Genomic DNA, 21,476 nt, shown 5'->3' on the forward strand with positions numbered 1-21,476 from the left:
TCTCTAAACTCAAAAGAATTTAACAAAATAAAACTTCACCACACAGTTGAATAAAAAAAAGCTCACCTTCTAGCAATCTGGTTACAGTTCTCAAATTTGTGCTAAATGTGTTATCATTTAGGCTCATGTCTCCTTCAGCTCACTAAAAGTATTCACATTATTAGAAACATAGGAAGCCACCTTATACTGAGTCAGACCCTTGGTCCATCTAGCCCAGTATTGTCTACACAGACTGGCAGCGGCTTCTCTCCAAGGTTGCAGGCAGGAGTCTCTCTCAGCCCTTTCTTGGAGATGCTGCCAGGGAGGGAACTTTGAAACCTTCTGCTCTTCCTAGAGCAACTCCATCCCCTGAGGGGAATATCTTACAGTGCTCTCACTTCTAGTCTCCCAAGCATATGCAACCAGGGCAGACCCTGCATAGCAAAGGGGACAAGTCATGCTTGCTACCATAAGACCAGGTCTCCTTGATTTTGCTCCATGTGTTGCTGGAAACTGTTGTCTTGAGATGAAGAGGTTGTTTAAGCTTCTACTTATACAGTTCTCTCTGTGTTCCTTTTACCGAATTTGAATTAGGGAACATGCCATAACTCTCAGCCACTAATTGATATTTTTCTGTATGTTGATGAAAAATGCATAGCTAACACATACTTTCTCTCTCTCTCTTTCTAGGTTCTCGGAGTATCAATGTTTTAATAACAGTACAGCAAATAACTCTGTGGTGAAGTCATTTTCTAATGTGGAAGAGGAAATTTTTAAACTAAAAATTTGTGGTAGATACAGTGATATTATGAACAAGATTTTTCTCTTAAGGAGAATGATGTGCTTACAAGATCAAGTGCATTGAAGGGGCAGTTTTGTCTGCCTGAAACATAAAGGACAAGTAAACAACTTGAGGATAAGCTACAATTTCAGTTGGAAAACCAGTATTTTATTTATGTAATATTAGTTTATTTCCAAATCATAGTAAACATCCCCTTTTTGAAATTCCTAGCTGTTGGGGAGGTGCCAGGTACATTTTCCAGTCCCCCTCTTCGTAATCTGTTGGATGCATTCAAATAATTATGACTTTTGCTAGATTACTGTTGAAATCCATGCGCTGAAATGATAGGTGACATTATCTCAAGCCCTGGCATTTGTAGAACCAGAAGAGCAAATTAAAGCATTTTCAGTGAAATGTTTAAATTCTGGTCAACAGAAGCCTTGCTTCAGTTATGATAATCATAAAGAAATAAGCATACAAGCTGATTATTTTATTTAAGCTATTCTAGATTTTTTTAAACACACACACAAAACATCCCAACACTTCCTTGCTGCGTAGTCATGAACTATCCAGGAACCATGAACTGCCAGAAAGCACTGAGATCAATCCTGCTTACCCATTAATGACCCTGAGAGTTTGCTTGTCCTTTAAGAAAAATGTAATGTTGTGAAATTCCTTCCAGTAGTGCCACTGTATTTTGTCTCCAAATAAAGAAGCTTATTGTAGTATGTTTGCAGAAAAATTCTAAACAAAAAATATACAGCTTATTAGAGTGTGGGAATAGGGGTCTAAATTTTAAATAAAATATATATATATATATATAAATTGGTGCTGATTTTATAATTGCGCAGTTTGTTTAGTTTTTTCTTACTTTTAAATTCCAACTTAAAAATTATGAGGTTTCAGAAATATATTGAAAGTTTAACAATGTTTAAAAATAGATAAGCGTGAGAATTCATGCTTTAAAAATGATTTTTAAATTTGTATTTTATATTGTTTTATCTATCTGTCTTTGCAAGCAGTCTTCAGGTTAATGATACTTCTAACAGGTTACAGTACATTTCCTCTGTATGTAAATTTAATTGGATAATAGAAATTCATAAATACCCCCATAATATTCTTTGAAAGCTAAGCTTTAAACTTCATTTTGCACCCTTTTTACAATTGAATTAAATCATTTTAAAACATACAAACATGGATCTATGCCATTTTGACACTGACTCACTCTGCAAGGCTTAGGCAGCTAGACATCATGTAAAGGAATTGTTAACTTATATTGCATATGTATATTTTTTGTCAGTTGTCTCTCAGTTCTTGAGGTATATTATTTCTAATCATTCCATGCGCCTTAATAACGCTTGCAATACAATAACTTCCCCAAATGAGCAAATATATTCAGAAAAAGTCAATCTTGGGCTGTGGTAGCCATAAACCATAGAGTCTCTAGAGGATCATGATATAACATAATTATTTTGTGGAATCATGGGTTAATGAACACAGGCCCGATCTGCCTAGCTCCATTTTACATAAATATTCTCATGTCTAAAAATACTGCCTATCTTATTATTATTTCTTCTTCTTCTTCTCCTTCTCCTTCTTCTTCTTCTTCTTCACACCACTGCATTTAATAGAACTGCTGAGAGGACTGTATATATGATTTTAAACTTAAGTTGATTTTTTTCTTACTCTTGAAGGAGTGTTTCTTTGTGAAAGCAGTTCTTACAGCTTTATGTTTTCAAACTAAAAAATGTTTTATATATTTACCTTAACCTGCTGTCCTCCACTTCTATTGTCCTAATTGTACTGTTTTCTGATTTGTATTTATGTCTTGAGACAAGTAACTTTTTGAATAAAAATAAACCTACAGTATGTTGTAAGTTTGATCTTTTTGAATCAAGGGTAGAGGAAAATAAAGAGTGTGAATGGTGCAAATGTTATGTTTATAAAAATTAAAGCTTTTTCCATGTCTTAAGTGTTTGTCTCAGAATTGGGATAATGTATGGAAAACTGCACTGTTTTATATTTGTAATAAAATTGTACAAGTTTTTAAAATGTGAATAAAGCACTAATTGGGTTAATAATTTAAAGTAGAGATGTTATGCGATCATGATTGGTCTAAATATTTCTTCAATTGGAGATGAGCTTGGTAAATACATTCACAGTGTTGGGGCAGGGGCGTTACAAGCTTCTCAAGAGGGAATATCTGAAAGTTAAACTGAATATATGTAGTGTTCGTTTATGTCCATTAAACTTGGGCAAACTGGTGGAAAGTTCAAGGTCAGTAGCCCATCTTAGCACTTGGGAAGATCTGTCTGGTTTTCACACTGGGTTAACTCGACACCAGTGCTCCCCCTAACAGCGATTCCCAGATGTGGTTGACTACAACTCCCAGAATCCTCAAGCAAAAGCCGTTGCAGCTGGGGATTCTGGGAGTTGTAGTCAACATCCTCTGGGAATCGCTGTTAGAGGGAACAGTGGTCTACACTATTTCTGGCTCACCAGAAACCTAAGTCTAATTGAAATTAATGAGGTTTATATTACTCAGGACTAATTTGTCTCATTGGTTTCAGTGTCATAACTGATTCAGAGGCTAACTGTTGTCAGTACCATATTTGACTCCCTACGAAAGCTACGTGCACAGGTTATCTTCAGTACACATACAACCTGTGCGCATACAGTTAACAGATGTTAGATGTACAGTAGACTTATCTACACCCTGCCTTGTCGAGGGTCTCATCCAGGGTCACTTTTTAAATGAACAGCACCCACCCACCAGGAAAAGGTGATTCTGAATCAGGCTTTAGTTTTGATACTAAAACATACCCGAAATGACAGCTTACAAGTTGTAGAGGAGGCTGGGACATTATGATGAAAAACTTAAATGAAGAACTTAAACTTAAAGGAAGGCAGGAATCTCCGCCCGATCTTGGAGAAGCTGCCAAGGAGGGGACTTTGAAACCTTCTGCTCTTCCCAGAACGGCTCCATCCCCTCAGGGGAATCTTTGCCAGTGCTCACACTTCTAGTCTCCCATTCAAAGGGCGGACCCTGCTTAGCTAAAGGGAAGTCATGCTTGCTACCACAAAAACCAGCTCTCCTCCCCTTAAGGGATGGGGCCACTATGGGAAGAGTTCCAAGTTCCCTCCCTGGCAGCATCTCCAAGATAGGGCTGAGACGTACTCCTGCCAGTGCCTGCAACCTTGGAGAAGCCGCTGCCAGTCTGTGTAGACAATACTGAGCTAGCTGGACTAAGGGTCTGACTCCGTATATGGCAGCTTCCTACATTCCTATATCTGTACTATGGGGAGAAAAAAACACCCCCACCTTCAAAATTGTTCAGGCACGCCACTCCTTCCTGCATCCATAACTAATATCTTTCTTACTGACTTCTTGTTGGAAGCTGTACACAGATGGAGAGAGAGATTGCTATGGCATAAATATCACCTCTTTCTGAAATTCAGCCACCAGAGGGCCTGCATGAGTCAAAAACAGAGGCGTAACATCCTTGGAATGGCCCATCTGGACCACAACTGTTTTCTTTCACACCAAGGCAGCTGCGGCATGTGTGACGATGTAGTTGCCCACGCCAGCAGCACAAAATGTCAAGAGGGGGAAATCAAACTAGCCACCTTCTAAAAGCACCTGTGCTCAGGACCCACTTCGCTCTGGCCTGTAGAGTTAATTCATTGGGAGTCGAGAGTTCTTTGCCTTGAAGTCCAGTAACCAACACAGCAACCATTAAACCACACTCGAGAAGCCCAGAACAGCCTCACTGGGTCCACAGCAAACACCACCTTGGCTTTGAGCGCCTTTACCTACTCAGCGCAGATTGCACTGCCCCCATTTGCTGGACGTTATTGTTGCTGGTGAATAGGGCTGCCACATTCTGGCTTTCCAAATCCAGGTGCCTAATTTGCATAGTATAAAAATTGGCTTGACAACAATTTTGCATATGCAAGTTAGCAGCAGCTCTTTCCAGTTGGCTTGGATTTGCTCTCGCTATCTACCAACACTAGTTGGGGAAGATTCCTTTGCCCGACCATTTTCCTTGACATATTAACAGCAGCAATAGAACAACAACACAAGCACAGCTTTTAAATTAAGGCCGCAATTCTGTACACACTTGTTTGAGAGAAGATCTGATTGAAACCGACGGTGCTTGCTTCTAAGTAGGCCTCCACTGAACGTAAAGCCAAGCAAGTCCTTAAACATTACAATACACAGCCTGGTAGGCAGACAGTGCTTTACATCAAAAGCAAACTATCCTCTCAACTGCCCGATAGAGATTCCCTGCTGACAAAAAACAAAGGCAACTTTCCTTAGGGGATTACTGTACTTGTGAAAGTGAAATCCTCTCAGTGAGCCTCCTGTGCTACCTTCCTTAATCCAAGTCCAGCAGTTGAGCAGAATAGTGACTGCAGGTTTTGCTCCATAACTGCAAATCTGGGCAAATCTGCTTGGGCTAAGCAATCTGGATGAGATGCTTAAAATCTGGGTGAAACCCAGAATTCCAGGGGGCATGGCAACTCTAAAGGTAAAGTGTGCCGTCAAGTTGATTTCAACTCCTGTGCCCTGTGGTTGTCTTTGGTAGAATACAGGAGGGGTTTCCCATTGCCATCTCCCGCGCAGTATGAGATGATGCCTTTCAGCATCTTCCTATATCGCTGCTGCCCGATATAGGAGTTTCCCATAGTCTGGGGAAAATACCAGCGGGGATTCAAACTGGCAACCTTCTGCGTGTTAGTCAAGCATTTCATTGAGCTGAGCTATACCATAGGAGGACAAGCTACATGAAGATCAGTTCATGCCATGCATTGGGTACAGAAGTCATTTAACTCCCTTGAAACTTAGGACTTCCATTGGAACAACCCCCTTGGGACTTTTCTATGTTTACAGATATCTATCTATCTATCTATCTATCTATCTATCTATCTATCTATCTATCTATGATAGCTTTTACCTCTGTCCTGGAGAATATATTTTGTTACTTGATATTAATCTAATCTAGCTAAACCTTTTATTATATATACTAGTATCTTTCAGCCCGTTAAATTAACGGGCGCTAGTAGCCTTCTCCGCCCTCCCCTGCCGCCTCCTCGCTTTGCCCGGCCCGGCACGGCCGCCCGGCGGCGGCCTCTTCTCCTCGGCCTGCCGCTTCTCCACCACCCGGCCAACAGGGTGGCCGGCGCCTGCGTCCGTCTCTCCCTCGCCGTGTTCTGTGCACGTGCACCACGCATGCGCAGAACACCCGAAAAAGACACGGATGCAGACACCAAACATCTTATTATATAGGATAATATATATTCTGTCTGGATTTATACAGATTTTATTCAGACTATCTTGACGATCATATGTTACCTAGCTTTCATTAAGTGAGAATACAGATAATCTATTTATATTTTTTGATTAAAACTAATATAGCTAAAGGTAAAGGAATAAAACATATCTGTTTTTAGGGGTGGGGTGCTCTTTTTGTTCACCAGTATACGTTCTTTGAGACCCCACAAGGCTTTGTATAGCCACAGTTCTTATTGTTGATCAGCTGGAAGCACTCCAGGCATAATTGTGTAATTTTTAATTTCAACGGCTTAATTGACCCAATGAAACTCAAATAAGCCACTAAATACAATCAGCAAATTGCAATCAGCCACCAATGAAATGCATTAAAAGCCAGAATAGACGGACACACACACACACACACACATTAAACATCAGCTACCGAATCTACCTAACCTTTAATTTAAGATGAGCCCCTTTGAAAACAGAGCTGATTTCTAACATCAAACAACTTGCAGGGGGCGGGGAACTAGTCTTGGATTCGGGTGACTACAGCGTCTCTCTCGTGGAAGCAGGGAGTTCCACAGGCATGTGCCTCTTGCTCAGCGCGCTGCCCGTCTGTGAGCTCCCGGCTCTCGTGCCCTTCTGACCCTGCCCGTGTGCCACGCAGCTCCATCGAGGGTCTCCCGGCACTCCTGCTGCGACTCTCTCCTTGGGCGTGGTGGGAGGAGCGGCAGGGGAGCCCTCCTTAGTAGCCACGGAGCCTCCCCACCTTGGCGGGTGGGCTCGGGAGGGGCGCGGAGGCAGGCCTCTGGCCCGGGGCTCAGTATGGGAGCCGGTGCTCACTGCTCGGCTGCTGAACTTAAACTGGCATTCTTTTAACCAGAAAAGCACAATCAGTTTTGAAAAGCGAGTGCAAACTGCTTGCAGATCCCAGCCTGTTCCTGTCCCCGCCCTCCCAGTCTCTAGCTGCTAGGTAGCCCCAATTTAGGAAAGGGCACAGGCCAGGCCTCGGGAAACCTGGAAGGCCCACGAGCCGTGTGGAGAGGCTAACCGGGCTCTGCGGGGGGACGAGGCGGGAGCTGTCCCCGGGCGGCTGGATGGGCGGCTGCCCACCCGATGACCGGCTCCATCGTGGAGCTGGTAGGGGCGGTGGGGATCAGGGGCCACCTGGACCCCGGAAGTCTGGGGATGCCCCGTGTGAGTGCGTGGGGCATCCTGGGGAGACCCCTGAGGCCGGGAGGCCCGCTTTAGCCTCCCGGCGGGGGTCTCGCCACCGGGTCAACGAGGTGAGCGGAGCAGGCGTTTAAGGGGAGGGGTTGCTGCTGGGAACTGCATGGCTTCTGTGGCTGCACACGACCTGGAGAAACCAGGCTAGGCTCCCTCCGCCCGCTTTCGCCTGGTCGTGGGAATAGCCTCTGGGAGTGTCTCTGAGGAACTGGGACTAGTGGAGAATATATATCCTCACTGGTCATGCCATTCCCCCCCCCCCAAGTTCTTTACCCATGTTTCAAATAAATAAACCATATAAAGGTCTTATATGAAGGATAAAGCTCTTTCTTTGGAAGGCAGTGTTTGGTTCTCAACAAACAAAACATTTGTGATTGTGTCTGAAAAGTTCATTTTTTGATTCTGGATGGTCCATTCTGGATGGTTCTGGGCATCCGGATGACCCACACAGCTTCTGGAATGATGCTCTCTGGACAGATAAATAAAAAAGTGAACATTTTGCACACAGTCAGCAGAATGTTGGAAGCGGCCTTAGATCACTGGTCCATCTAGGGACCAGCTCTCCAAGGGGTCTTTCCCAAAGGGTCTTTGCCAGGGATTGAACCTGGGATCTTCTTCTGCATGCCTCGTGACCCCCAACCATCCCTCTTAAGTGCAGCACTCCACAGACGAAAACCCAAAAGCACAGCTGCAAAAAAGCTACCAGATAAAATGGCACTAAAATGACAGAAAGTTACGGAAAACAAACCAGAGTACAACAGATGACTAAAATAGTCTGTGGAATATTCCACACGCATTACAACCTCAGTCACGTTTCCTGTGGAACAAGTCCAAATGCTGTGGCTCTTCCCCTCCCTCCCACCCAAAGGTGATAAACAGAGATCAATGATCAAAGCTGATCTACACATTCTGGTGTGGGCACAGTGCTAACTGAGCAAAGAGGCGACTTTTAAAAGTGGCGATTCTCTGTATTGAGCAGGGAGAGAGCAACTGGCCCTATCCAACCTCAGCACAGCATCCCTCCAGTGGCTGTTGCTGATGTTTCTCATATGGTTGGTTTTTTTTTAGATTGTGAGTCCTTTAGGGACAGGGAACAGTAAACCACTTTGGGAATATAACAGTTACATAGGAACAGAGGAAGCTGCCATCTACTGAGTCAGACCCTTGGTCCATCTAGCTCAGTATTGTCTTCACAGACTGGCAGCAGCTCCTCTAAGGTTGCAGGCAGGAGTCTCTCTCAGCCCTATCTTGGAGATGCTGCCAGGGAGGGATCTTGCAACCTAGATGCTCTTCCCAGAGCGGCTCCATCCCCTGAGGGGAATCTCTTCCAGTGCTCACACATCAAGTCTCCCATTCATATGCAACCAGGGTGGCCCCTGCTTAGCTAAAGGGACAAGTCGTGCTGGCGGCCCCAAGACCAGCAGCTGAAGGGATGCATATCTAAATGTTCCCTCGTGTAAAATAAATAAATAAATAAACCTCACTGCATTCCGCTCACAGACCATCCCCGATGTTTTCCATACACAGGGAGCTTGTGTGAGCAGGGCTGGGCCGTTCCAAGCTCCAGTACTACCAGCATTCTGGACGAATACACTCTCCCCTGGTCGGAACTGCACGGTTATTCTCGAGTTGCTTGGCTCTGCCCCTCCTGCTTGCTTTGAACCTCTCTCTCCCCCGCCTAGTCGCAACTGGCAGGGGCAATTAAAGCCACAGAAGCGGTGCGACACCCCCCCCCCACTCCCCCAGCCCTGTGGTGTGGATCCAGTTCTAAACCCAAGTGGATGTGCTTTGTGACTCATCTGCAGCTCCTTTGAACCAAAGAACAAGACAAGGGCTGACACGATGCTGTGCAATGATCTGTCTGCCGGAACGGGGAAGAGCGTTCTTGGGCAAACGTGGGAAATTGTGCCAATGCATTTATTTCCAATGGCTGTTGACTGCACAACGGTGTTTTCGCAATTGTGTGTGTGTGTGTGTGTGTGTGTGTGTGCACACAAGAGAGAGAGAGCATTCCTGGGCAGCCGCACACACACATTCCGCTATAAGGCAGAGGGAATATTGTTCAGTACATCAGCCGCTGAGAGATCATGGGAAGTCACTTCAACAATGAACTCACTTTCACCAAGTGAGATCATTCCTGGCTCTCTAGCTCCGTATGGTCCCCACAGTGGCTCTCCAGGGTCTGGGAGAGGGTCTTGCCCAGACTTATCCGGAGTTGCCTTTGCAACCTTCTCTACCCTCCCAGTCCTCCACATCATATCCCTCCAGGTTTGGCCCTGGGCTCAAGGCGGATGGAGCCCTGGAAGTGGAACTATCCCCCCGATCACAGCCCATTCTAAGTATCGACACTGGCCTGACTCCATGGGTTCCAAACCCCACCATTCATTCCATCCCCTTTGTGTTGATCTTTGGCACCCTTCTTGCATTATTTTGCAGAATGATCGCCACACGGGCCACGGTGTCCCCAGACGCAGCGCTCAGTCCCTTTCCAGAGTGCACTGAAGTTCCTGCTGCCTCACAGTCCAGTATCCGATTGACTAAACAGTCTGTTAGAATAAATGGCGCCCATTGACAAATAAGCTCAGTGGCTCTACAGAGTTCTATTGATCGCCAGAAGCATAAATGCAATTTGGAATACAAACTAAAGAGCATCAAACGAGCGGTGTGTGTGTGTGTGTCTCCAGAAGAGACGAGGCGATGTTACAGCTGGCCAGGCAGATGACTTGTTCATGTCACGATGCCAGGAGAGCGGATGGTTCCTTGAGCTAACTGCTGGGCGGAGAGGAAAGGCTTGACACGGGGATGCTTGGGGAAGGGCACACACTCGGCAGGGCTGCTGCGGAAGTGAGAAGGAAAAGGCACTAAAAGCACAGCAGGTCATGGGCAGCTGAAGCACGGCTTGTGCTGCGGCGTGTCTTTGAACCCAGGCCTCGTGGAAGAGGCTTGTTCTTCTGCGCCATCTTAAAACAGTGCAATGCAGTTGTGAGACGGGATGCCCATTGGGAATGTCGGGCATTGTTGCACGACACATCGGCATGTGCCCAACTCTCAGGTGGAACTGAACAAGGCCGCAGCGCCTGGCCCACAACTCTGCCAGCAGTGTCTGAACGCATGCAAAGGAGAGCTGGTCTGGTGGGAGCAAGCATGACTTGTCCCTTTAGTTAAGCAGGGTCTAGCTTGCATTTGAATGGGAGACTAGAAGTGTGAGCATTGCAAGATATTTCCCTCAAGGGATGGAGCCGCTCTGGGAAGAGCAGAAGGTCCCAAGTTCCCTCCCTGGCAGCATCTCCAAGAGAGGGCGGAGAGACATTCCTGCCTGCAACCTTGGAGAGGCCGCTGCCAGCCTGTGAAAATGATAGTGAGCTAGATAGACCAAGGGTCTGACTCAGTATATGGCAGCTTCCTATGTTCCTAACATAGGAAGCTGCCCAACTGAGTCAGACCATTGGTTCATCTAGCTCTGTCTACCCAGACTGGTGGCAGCTTCTCCAAAGTTGCAGGCAGGAGTGTCTCTCAGCCCTGTCTTGGAGATGCTGCCAGGGAGGGAATTCGGGACCTTCCCAGAGCAGCCCTGTCCATCTTACAGTGTTCACATGTAGTCTCCCATTCAAATGCAATCCAGGGCAAACCCTGCTTAGTAAAGGGGACAATTCATGCTCGCAACCACAAGACCAGCTCTCCTCTGACTCGGTGATATCTAATTAAAAGAAATAAATATTGCTGTTTACAGTAATAATAATAATAATAATAATAATAATAATAATAATAATAATAATAATATTCCCAAAGATTCATATCCTTAGCTATTGCTGGCAATTAGTGAAATACTCGTAATTGAGGTTTAAGTGTTCCTAAGGACATATCGGGCTTGGTTGCTGGCACTAGGCAGACAGGATGGTCTCTTAATGATACAACATGCTATTTAAAAAAACAAAGAAAGTAAGGGGGGAAAGGACCTCAGGAAACGATTGTTTAGTGTAGATTGGAGGCGAAGTTCAACAGGAATTTCCACCCCAAGAGGAAGATATGTTGGTTTAAGGAAAATGCAAATATTGCACAGCACAGTTGGGGCAAAGGATACAGGAAGCTGGTGAGAGAAAACGTCGATACAATCTGTCACGGAGGAGTGCGAGCATACACACTTGCTTATCAGCAATGTTTTCCTTTTATGCTACGATAAATCACAGATCTCTATGCTGCACGGGAGCCCACTTGTACTGTAATGTGATCTTCTATGAAAAGGGAAATCCAACACAAAATAGTTTCCTTGTGGCACACAATATCATCTTTTGACGCTGGGCACGATCCAGCTTACATGAGGGATATTTGTTCCCTTGAATTCAATAGGAAAGGCTGGATTAACTAAATAGCAGGAGGGATGTTGGGTTTCTGTACTGTTTAGATTCAGAGAGGAGAGCTGGTCTTGTGGTAGCCGGCATGACTTGTCCCCTTAGCTAAGCAGGGTCCACCCTGGTTGCATATGAATGGGAGACTAGAAGTGTGAGCACTGTAAGATATTATGGGCCATTCTAGGAAAAGCTTGCATGCTCTTCTTGCATGCAGAAGGTCCCAAGTTCCCTCCCTGGCAGCATCTCCAAGCTAGGGCTGGGAGAGATTCCTGCCTGCAACCTTGGAGAAGCCGCTGCCAGTCTGTGAAGACGATACTGAGCTAGATAGAGCAATGGTCTGACTCCGTATATTTATTTATTTATTTTATTTTTGCATATTTATACTGCCTTTCGTTAAAATATAGCCCCAAGGCGGTTTACAAAAGTTAAAAACATACAATAAAAACACAATATGGCAGTATATGGCAGTTTCCTGTGTTCCTATTCAGCAAGGGCCCTTTCCAGATTTCACGCTGTTCAGCAATAAAATGCTTCGGCTTGGCAGGATCATTTTGAAAACGTAAATAGCTTGCGCAGCCCTCCTTCAATGCAAAAACACAGCTATTTATTTGCGACGCACATGCAACGTTGTAGGACTAAAACGGTAGGATAAAACCCGAAAGGCGGCATCGGAAATGTGAACGGCACCTTGCTAACAGCGCAAGGACTGTGAAGCCAAACACAGGAACTACGGAAGCACACTTAGCGGACTCATCGTGACACTGTTGTAGCGTGTAATCTGGAAAGCGCCAAGGTGGATTTAATTTGGGTGCTTTCAGAACATTTCAGTGGAGACGTAAATGCTTAACTTTGGGTGGATTATTCTCAGCTTTTATGAGATCTGTCTTTGCTTTTAAGTCGCAGCCTTATGGACTAGCATTGTGGCTTTCAACATGCGTTTCAGGCAATTCTGGGTTTCCTTTGAAGTATATCGGGGGATCCAGATCAGCTTTCATGACTGTCTGTTCATCAATACTGATCTCTCCCTGCAGGAGGGTGCTGAGCTTATTGTAGGGCTTCCGGAACTGCTGGCATTGCTTCCTCAAGGCAGAAAGTTTCAAAAATGCTGGGCTAGAACTTTGCATGGCCTCTTTAAAGGATCGATCTTGTCCATCCAAAATATGACAAGACCAATTCTGCCTTCCCCGTTGCTTAGCACAGAGTTGCAAGTATAGCTTGACAACCCCCTGAAGGTTTCGAAATCATTTCATTTTTGCTCCCCTCTCTTCGCTGAAAACACAACTTTGATTTAAAACGTTGTTGCCTTTGGCTTTACATTGTACATTTTATGTGAATCCAAGTTCTGAAGCTCTTTTAAAGGGGAAGGCTTCTAAAATTGGGAGAAAGGTAATGCAGCGTGTTAGGGGAGAAAATAATCAGAGACTTCAGCAGAATGAGAACCTGGGAAGAGAACTGCTGGATCAGGACAAAGGTTTGCATCGAGGGCCGCATCCTGCTTCCCACTGAGGCAAACAGATGTTTCTGGCAAAGGCAACAGTCCTCTGCAGCTGCCCCTGTCATCTGCCTCAACATGGAGGTTCCCTTGAGCCATCTATGCCATGGATAGCCAAAATAAATAAATAACTAAAATCAAGACCCAGAAAACATACAACATTATCAATTCTTCCGCAGGCCACATGTTATGCGCAGCACTCACACAATGGTTGTACAGTGCACACAGGTACAGATCTGTACACAGGAATGATGATTCACGTGCTATGTTGAACACAGGCACAGCCAATCCAGCGATGTAGCTGCAAATCCACAAGTGCAGGCATTCTCCATGTCAGCCCCCACGGCCACGCCCACCCCAACAGCCAGAGAAGCCAAGAAGTACTGGCACTCCATCCTTGCGTCTCCGCCCTACACTACACTCTGCATCAGTCTTTCTCTCCTGGTCATTTGCCCTGGAACTCTGTTAATAGCCCATCCCATCCCATGGAATTCTTTGCCATGGGATGTGGTGATGGCCACCAGCTTGGATGGCTTTAAAAGGGGCTTAGAAAAATTCATGGGGGACAAATCTATCAATGGCTACTAGTCTGGTGGCTGTTCCATCTCCAGCCTCAGAGGCACGATGCCTCTCAGTACCAGTTGCAGGGGAGCAACAGCAGGAGAGAGGGCATGCTTACACCTCTTGCCTGTGGGCTCCCCAGAGGCATCTGGTGGGCCACTGTGTGAAACAGGATGCTGGGCTAGATAGGCCTTGTGCCTGATCCAGTAGGGCTGTTCTTAATATAAGAACAGCCCTACTGGATTAGGCCCAAGGAAGCCCATCGAGACGTGGGGGCACAACTGTGAGCAAACCGAGACAGAGGGGCAGTGTGACCTTCTCCAAGCGATTGCCCCTTCCTCGGTCTTATTGGGAGCCTCTATCTCCTGCAGTGACTATTTTGCCAACACCTCAACATGCCCCCGCCTCTTAAAGGTTCATTGGTCATGATAGGGTCCTTAGCATGGACGTTTGGGAATGCCTCTTTGATTACCATCTCCCTGAAATAACACGCACGAACAATAGCAGCTAGTGATCTTTGTTGACAATGGAAACCGAACAGCAGAGTGAGATTTTCCAGAACATCATAACATCCTTACATGGCTGTGCCTGCGTTGTTTGAGGTACTGAGTGTGCGAGGGAGAAACCATCCATTTAGAGTTGACACTAAATGGTTGGGCATTGGAGAATCTTGTCATATGGCTAGGATCAAGCTAGACAAAGCTGGGCTCACTTAAGGGCTGTACTAATGGGTCTATTCTGAACAGTTGGAAGCAGGAAAGGGGAAAGGCTTATTAAATGATTAACTCATAAGGATACATAAAGCCACCTCACCCGAAGGCACTACCTGCACTAAAGTGCAGCGGGACACTAATTTGAGACAACAAGACACATCTTGGCTCTGTGTCCAGCCATGAAAACACTCCAGAATTATCTTACAGCTAACAATGGAGCAGACAGTTGTTCAAATATTGTAGAATAATGCTGGCTCATGGTTTGTTTGTTTTTTTTTAAAAGAAGTGGACACAGGAGAATGAAAATAATCACCTCTTATGTATGCATATAAAATTTAATAATGAAAAGACTATATTAACACTTGCTTAAAAAAACAAATTTATGGTAGAACAACTTTAATAAGCATGAAATCAAGACTAATTCAGCACAATCAAGAATTATAGAAAAGATTTAAAAGGGACTCATAAGAACCTGCCAGGGTTCGTCATCTCAGGCCCTGCTCATGGTCCTGCCACTGACAGACACCCGGTTGGCAGAGACTAGAAACGGAGCCTTTTTGGTTGTGGCCCCTCAGCTCTGGAATGCCCTCCCTGAAGAGCTTCGCCATGCTCCCTTCCTCAGTGTTTTTTTAAAAAACCAACTTAAAACACACCTTTTAAAAGAGGCTTTTTAATGCTCCATCTTATCAACGTATATCTGGAAGGTTTTTTTTAAATCACCAACCTATATCTGGTAGGTCCTTTAGTTTTTATAATTCTCAATTTTTAGCTTTAAAATAACTTAATTTGAAACTTAATTCTGATTGTGGTTTTAGCCTGGACTTTTAATTTTTTAAAACTGACTTTGGTTAATTTTATTAGTTTTATTTTATATATTCAGGCTATTCACATGATGGGAGAAAATTGGGCTTCATATATTATTTGCTTATGGTTTTTTTTGGAGGTGCGGGGGGGGGGGGGGCTTTTTGAAGTACTTCTTTATTTATTGTTCTGCTGGGCCATTTAATCTTGAGTACTCTTCTGAGACACCACATCTCAAAAGTTTCCAATTTCTTGTGTGCTTTTTTCTTGATGGTTCAGGTTTCACATCCATACAGGAGGAGAGACCAGATGTAGCATTTCATCATTCTGATTTTTAGTTGCAAATCTAGTTCACTCTCGCAGGGGAAGATCTTCATTTGGTTAAAATTTGTTCTTGCTAGTTCTCTGTGGCTTCCGATTTCTTTTGTGTTGTCGTTATCATGATAAGCGTTCCTCCCAAGATAACACTAATTTTCTACTTGGTCTACATTTTTGTTTTTGCACTGTATTTTTGTTATTGCATTGTATTGTATTCAGGGTGGGCATGTTTTAATGTGTAATTTCATATTCCCCCCCACCCCACCCGCCCTTTTGCATGTGGGAAAAATACATCTCTACTAGTTTGGAGTGAGGGGGAAAGAACAGCCCAACAACCTGGCATGATAAAAGATAAGTCAGCAACTACCTTTTGATAACAGACCTGCTTATTTACACAATAGAAGTACAACTAAATCCTCTGTAAAATATGCTCGGTAGGGCGAAAGCTCATTGTGTTGCCATAATCATCTAAGCAAAATAGTTCTAGCAAGGTCCTGAGAAACAAACCAGAGGAAGTGGGGAAAACGTCGAAAACAAGCTGACAGGAAGCAGTTGTGCAGCTTTCTAGGGACTGCAAGCTGGATCAACAAGGAAGCGGAGCTTTAGCCGAGAGTCATGCTGAAGCATCTTGCTTTAGCCTCAGGTTTCGGACTGAGCCACAAGTCCCGAGATGGATGGAGGGCCAAAGATGATGTTCAGCCGCAGACCAGGGGCCTCCCAACTTCTCAGGGTCAAACCAAACATGACATGGGTGTTCCAGTATTGTCGGTGCGCTGACTCCCCGACTGAAATTGCTATTTGTCTTGGAGGCAGAATAGGGACAGATACCAGAAAACAGGGAGAGTTGGAGGGTAGGCAGGCCCAGACTGGGATTAGGAAAAGGAGGACAATGCACTGATGAATGAGGACCTTTTCCTGCAGTACTTCTGGATTGCCGTTCCAGCCTCTTCCTCATCTAGCGACCCTTCCCATCCCTGCAGTGCTTTGCTGAGATCACAGAAGGTCACCAAATTACAGGTGAAAAGGAAGGAAGGAAATGGAAATGCCTATATTTCGAACAATGTAGGGAATAATGGAGACAAAAAGAGGATAAATTTTTCCAAAAAAATGAACGGTGATAACGGCCATTTCCTTCCACTCCAATAGTTCATATTCGGAAAGAACATCCCTCCATCAATGAATAATTACTTTGTCTGGCCAATTTCACTTGAATGGTGAGAACACTTATAGAACCATGCCATCTGCAATGGGTGAAATATAACTAAAGCAACACTTTTATATAGCAAACTTGCAATCCGTGAGAAATGGGGTCAGTTTTAGCCTATTAAGTTGCCGCATTCCTTCCATGCAGAAAATGAAAAATGGGGACTGAAAGGCCAGTTTGGGAGGGGAAAAATGAATTAAGCTTTGCTATTTTTGCCCTTACTACTTATACAGTGGCATCAGTCTACACTCCTTTAATATGTCACTTGAAAGATTGATGATGATGTTGTTGTTGATGATGATGATGAATAATCATTAATAATTGATAGATTTGTTAGACTAATAAGACAAAAACATTTTGGTGGATTTAAAAAAAGATCCCTAATTTTCAGGCGGCAGATTTTTAAATTGATTTTATTATAAGTAACTTAAACCTGCAATTTTAGAAGACATTATGCCCCCTTCTCTGCCCTGCATGGAATTCTGTTCTAGCATGGTGCCTAGCAGTGTGTGGGATCTGCATAATCTTAAACAAAGCCTGCTTTTTCTTTCTGAATGATTGCTTTTTTCCTTCTGCAAACTGTGTGAATAAAAAATTAATCCAATTTTTTTTAAAAATAAGAGTAATAAAACAATTTTGAACCCTTAGCCTGAATCATGATTCTTTTTACTTCCTACTCCCAAATAGTCCCACTGGTTATACTGGGTGCACTCCAACTTTTCCAGACCACAGAACCTACAATAATTTTTGAATTCCGCCCTGTAATAGAAGAGGTGCAACAGAAATTGTTCGGAACTGCAGAAGTCTTTCTTTTTATATTAAATGAATATTTAATTCATGCCACATCCCCCATTTCCTTTTTAGATGGGGTGAGAAATTACAGGGAAATGCAACTGCAGAGAAATAAAATTAATATCCACTCTAGGAGGCAAGTCGAGAAGACCTCAGGATGAGAAGGCCGTGTGAGAGAACTGGGGGAACCGTTTTGCAGCCGAAGTCTGTGCAAAACGGTTGGATCTGTATGACCTCCTTGGGGGCCTGGTCAGTCCAGAGAAGCCCCACGTGGTCCCCTCCCCGTTAATTTAGGTTCCATCCAATGGATTGTTCTGGTGACTTGTAAGAAAGAACTAGTTGAGGAATTAGAAGCTATTTGTGGGGTGTGCCGCTGTTCTCACAGGTCCCAAACTCCAACGGCTTCATTTGCCTGCCACTGGAATTTCTGCCCTAAAGCGTTGCTCTGTGCAGCAGTCTGTCTCTGCAGGAAGCCCAAACTAACTGCTCCACCCTGACGCTCCTTAAGTGAGATGGTGATGAGAAGGGTCTCTGAGGCACCGTTTGCATCACAGATGAGTGTTTTTTAAACAACGCAAAGCAATCGCCAGCTGCTGTCTAACCAAATTAAGATGAAATGCAATGGCTTCTGGGAAGGCTTTTTTAAAAACAGCATTGCATTTTTGCGAGCTATTTTTATATGAAGTCGTGAACTTCATATAATTTGCTCCCTTTCCTTGGATCCACCATTACATAGGAACAAAGGAACATAGGAAGCTGCCATATACTGAGTCAGACCTTTGGTCCACCTCGCTCAGTACTGTCTACCCAGATTGGCAGCGGCTTCTCCAAGGTGGCCGGCAGGAATCGCTCTCAGCCCTATCTTGGAGCCTTCTGAATTTTAATGACTCCTTCCAGAATCTGGAAATGAAAATGCTCTGCCACTGGAATAATACGCGGATGATGAAATCAGTGGACTTGCTATTAATACCCTCTGTTGATCTCCAGTAATGAGATCTTGTGATTAAACAGCCAGGGTGTGCAAAGCCACACCGCCTTCCTGACAGAACGTACAAATCTGCTGCTGGAAACTTAACCCCAGACTCAAAACACATTCTGGTCCTTGCCTCGGGGAGGGGCATGACAAAGGGTTTCTGTCAGCCGGGAATTACAATGCCTGAGGCGAGGTGCAAAACACTGGCCTGCCCCCCTGCCCCAGTGAAGTCAGACCCCTTTCAAAGAGAAACTTGGTTGGAGGTGCAGCTCCAGAAGGCAGCAATGATATGTAAACTGCCCTGAGCCATTTTTGGAAGGGCGGTATAGAAATCGAATGAATGAATGAATGAATGATATTCACCACTAGGGGCACTGGGGTAGAGATAGTGAGAAAGGTAATTCCTGCGGGACACTCTCTGAGTTTTCCCAGACAGCAGGCTTCACCACAGGTTTACTGAGAGTTCGAAGTTGCCCCCCCAAACCCCCAAAACCAATGCAAAAAGTGGATTTTTTGAAAAACCTCGGATATAAATTGGGCTACACTCTAACACACAATGAAAAACCCGAATTGTGTTTGAAGTGCTCGCTGATAGCTCGCAAGGACTTCAGGGAAAATTTGGCCGATATGTGAACGCACTAGGGGTGTGCCCCAAATTGGTTTGCCCAGTTTGGTTTGAGTCCAAACCGGACTCAAAATGGCCACCACCACCAGAGAAAGAGCTGGAATGGGCCGAAAATGGCCCTTGGGACTTCAGTGGGGGGTAGGGAGGCCAGCGGAGGAGGGGGAAATGGCAGAGATCCCCCCATAGCCACGACAGCACCCCCAAAGGTGGGTTTGGCTCGAGGTTGAGTTGGACCAATTCGATGGCAAACTGGCTCGACCTCAAGCCAGTTCGCACATCCCTAGAATGCACACCCTCCACTCCGGAGGAGAAGCGGACGAAATGCCGGGTGTGAAAAACTTCCAGGTCACTGCTGCATCTCATTTGCTCGCATTCGGAACTTTTTCTTGGGGACTGAAAACTTACTGCAAGTTATGTGACCTAAAGATCTGATCTAAAAAGCACCTACAGGGGAGCTGCATTGTACAGCTGAAGGAAGTGAGAGAAGAAATGAAAAGACCCAAACCTTCTCATCTTCTCTCAAAAGGAGGATATTTTTATCCAGAGCTGTACAATATGACTTCTGACTGCCTCACACCTGTTGCTCAGACTTTCAGGTCCTGTTCTTGATGCCTTGGCAACTAATCACCCAACTTCAGATGTTGAATATTTCTGTACGTGACATTCTTTCCAGACATTTTCAGACACTTCTGAAAAGGGACAAGGACATCTGAACACATGCCAGAAGAGCTGGAGGAGGGGAAGAGAACAGAACATAAAAATGAAAATAATGGAAGGGAGAGCAACCAGCAAAAGTCCTTCCCTCAAGTGCAGGTTAAAGAGAGAGAGAGTGGGTTCCACCGAGTGGGGATTTGAACCCAGATCTCTCTCCTCATCTGACACTCTAACCCCTACAACATGCAAGCTCTACACGTCATGGCGTATCATTCACAGGGCTTTTGGGGGGATGTTCATGGCCAGTGTCTAAGAAGAGCTTGATACTACCACTGCTACCAGTTGCTCAGCTGCCTTGGAAACGTTCTCGGGATTTCTCTAAGCCACCCTCAAAATCTAGGCCCCATTTCACACACACACACACACACCCCTCTAAGGCATGCGCATGTGCGTGCGGCCACATGTTTTTGGACATCCGCTCAGTTCATTTTCGATCCCGCTCAGGTTGAATCAGGAAGGCCCCATTCTGAATGCAGATGCGCACACACTGCCTTGATACTGCCGCCCAGGACAAAACCCATTCCGCGCAGGGATGAACAACACCAGAGGGACCACTGCACACACCCTCTTAATTTTCTCGCTCCCCCAAATTTGAGGCCGGCCACTCTTCACTGAGAATGTTCAGCTCAGCAGAAACAGGTTTGTGCATGCGTACCGAAGCAGGTGCCCCTGTGACCACACCTCTCCCATCAATAAGCGAGGTCTACTGTAGTGGCATGCATGTCCTCACTCATCAAGCAGAAGCAATTAGGAGCAAGCACATGAAAATGTGCGCACGGCTCTTCTCCAGGGACTTTTACGCACCGCAGGTTTTACTGTTGAGTTTACGGGGAGGCTTTACTGCGAACCCGAAGTTTTCCCCCAAACCCACCGCAAATAGTGGATTTTTTTATTACTCCCTGCTTTTTTTACAGAGAAAAACCCAAATTGTGTGTGAAGTGCTTCCTGCTAACTCACAGGGACTTGGGGGTAAATCTAGTGGATATGTTAACGCACCCTCTCCATTCTGGAGGAGATGGGAGTTAAAAGGCTTGCCAAAGCCCCGTGTGAAAAGCTTCCAGGTCACTGCTGGGTCTCAAATGCCTCCCTCGGCAACATTTCCACACTGGCAGAAGCAGAGACATCACAGCACCCCAAGAGCCTCTGCCCAACCGGGCAGATCAATGCATCAGGGAGCCTGACGGAGCGCCATGGCAACCCTGCATACATAAATCTGCTAAACCACCATGGTCCAGATTTAATTCTCCCAGAAGAATAGTCTTTGTAGCTACTTTTCATTAAGCAGTAAAAGGAGCGTCAGCCAGGGCGTTGGAAAAACCATGGCAAACATCGGCTGCTTCTTGAAAGGAAGTCGCCTTTCGACAGCTTCAGCTTCGGAAGATGTCAACACTCCTAAATTAAGCAGAAATATGCCAGTCTGTATGGCATAAAATAAAGCGGCAGGGGTGGCGGCAGGATATTGAGGATTTCCTAGGTTCAATCCCTGTTAGCATGGCCTAGAAAATTCTCCAAGGCACTGGAGGGCTTTTACCAGGTGAAGCAGACTGTGAGAGACAAGATGAACCAAAAGGCCACTTTTGGTTATCCAACTAAGCACAGTGGTAAAGGTAAGGTATGCCGTCGAGGCAGTGTCAACTCCTGGCGACCACAGACCCTTGTGGTTTTCTTT

The 21,476-nt window shown here is 45.1% G+C and overlaps 1 protein-coding gene across 3 annotated transcripts in view; it reads left to right on the forward strand.

Annotated features, from left to right (window-relative positions):
* The window catches only part of STAG2 (stromal antigen 2), a 64,802-nt gene extending 62,176 nt beyond the window's left edge, over window positions 1-2,626 (forward strand). For all 3 annotated transcript variants that reach the window (XM_053273844.1, XM_053273845.1, XM_053273846.1), the window contains one exon: window positions 670-2,626. In XM_053273844.1, the coding sequence (XP_053129819.1) occupies window positions 670-693 (24 nt within the window). In that variant the 3' untranslated portion in view covers window positions 694-2,626. The remainder of the gene's footprint in view (window positions 1-669) is intronic.
* Window positions 2,627-21,476: the final 18,850 nt, after the last annotated feature.

The sequence above is a fragment of the Hemicordylus capensis genome, chromosome 11 (assembly GCF_027244095.1).
Source record: "Hemicordylus capensis ecotype Gifberg chromosome 11, rHemCap1.1.pri, whole genome shotgun sequence".
Taxonomy (NCBI): domain Eukaryota; kingdom Metazoa; phylum Chordata; class Lepidosauria; order Squamata; family Cordylidae; genus Hemicordylus; species Hemicordylus capensis.